Source organism: Cucurbita moschata, unplaced genomic scaffold (genome assembly GCF_002738365.1).
Source record: "Cucurbita moschata cultivar Rifu unplaced genomic scaffold, Cmos_1.0 Cmo_Scf00031, whole genome shotgun sequence".
Taxonomy (NCBI): Eukaryota; Viridiplantae; Streptophyta; class Magnoliopsida; order Cucurbitales; family Cucurbitaceae; genus Cucurbita; species Cucurbita moschata.
The window spans coordinates 616,994-618,368 of record NW_019268547.1 but is presented as its reverse complement, the minus strand read 5'-3'; the positions used below and the strand labels follow the sequence as shown (position 1 = coordinate 618,368).

At 31.6% G+C, this 1,375-nt stretch overlaps 1 protein-coding gene across 1 annotated transcript in view; it reads right to left on the bottom strand.

The window, feature by feature from the left end:
- Positions 1-970, bottom strand: part of LOC111464693 (probable linoleate 9S-lipoxygenase 5) — a 6,678-nt gene extending 5,708 nt beyond the window's left edge. The window contains exon 1 of the mRNA XM_023108915.1: positions 715-970. Coding sequence (XP_022964683.1) covers positions 715-910 — 196 coding nt within the window. The 5' untranslated portion in view covers positions 911-970. The remainder of the gene's footprint in view (positions 1-714) is intronic.
- Between the last annotated feature and the right edge of the window lie 405 nt (positions 971-1,375).

Genomic DNA, 1,375 nt, shown 5'->3' with positions numbered 1-1,375 from the left:
TTTTTTTTTTTTTTTTTTTTTTTTTTTTTGTGGGAAAAGGGATTTTTGTTTGTTCTTTAAGGTTATTTTGTCTCTCAAAAGTGTAATTTTATTTTTGATTTTTCGTAAATGTTTCAAAACTACTTTTGAAATAGAAACTGAACGTCAAACGACAATTTGGACTTGAAATAATGTTACACTACACTGTTTTAGGTCACTACCACACTGTTTCAAGTCCTGATTTTCGTCCATTATTCACATATTTTAACTCATGAAATAGGTCTAGTTTGAAATATTTACAAAAGGTCAAGGGTAATATTGTAATTTATCCAATTTCGAACTCTAGTAGAATAAAACTCAAAAACAAAAAGAAGAAAAACGTAAAAAAACACGGAACTAAAGAGGCCCAGAAAAAATAAAATAATTTTTCGAGAGTTTAAAAGTTCAAATAGTTTCGACAAGCTGAACATAACTCAACGGGTACGTAAAAACATCAAATCATCGATCAAAACGTCTAAAAAAAACTTGAAGAACTCAAAAGTTCAAATAGTTTCAACAAGCCGAACATAATTCAACGGGTACATAAAAACATCATATCATCGATCAAAACGTTTAAAAAAATTCGAAAAACTTAGAAGTTCAAATAGTTTCAACAAGTTCAACCTAACTCAACAGAGATGTAAAAACATCATATATCATCGATCAAAAAGTTCAAAAAAAGCTCGAAGAACTCACAAGGATCGCCATGATCAGCACTAACGAGGCGAAGAGAAACACCGCCCCCTAAAATCTCGTGAAGATTATCGAGAAGAGATGAACCAAAATCATTGAAATCCAAAACATTGCTTCGCATCAAAACCACAGTTCCGTGGATCTTCTTCCCTCCATGCCTCAGCTCAGAGATAGCCCCCACGATGCTTCCAATCAACATATCTCTTCTTATGTATATCTATGAGAGTCTCAAGTGCATGCTTCACAACGCCACAAGGCTCTAGCTTTTTATAGCCCAACATATGCCTCCCATTTTGTTCTTCCTTTTTCCACCATTATCATAAAAGCTTTTCCCATCAAAGTCAAAGTTTTGACAAAAATTTCACCTTTTTTTTCGGTCTGGTTTTTAAGGGTTTCGTGCTCATTTCTCTCAACAAAAAGCTCGTAAATTTGGAAGACCCAAACTCAAAAGCTTAGGAACCGACACTTCGATCTTAATCAGCTGATCAGCTGCTGAAATTTCGAAAAAATACAAAATTTGTTCACGGGATTTAAAAAAAAAATTAATTTACAAAAATTATTATAAAATTTTAAAATTTATCAAGTTATTTTTAAAATTGAACCAAAAAAATGCCATAATCACGTGGGAAATTTAATTATTTTGACAAAAAAAAAAAAAAAAAAA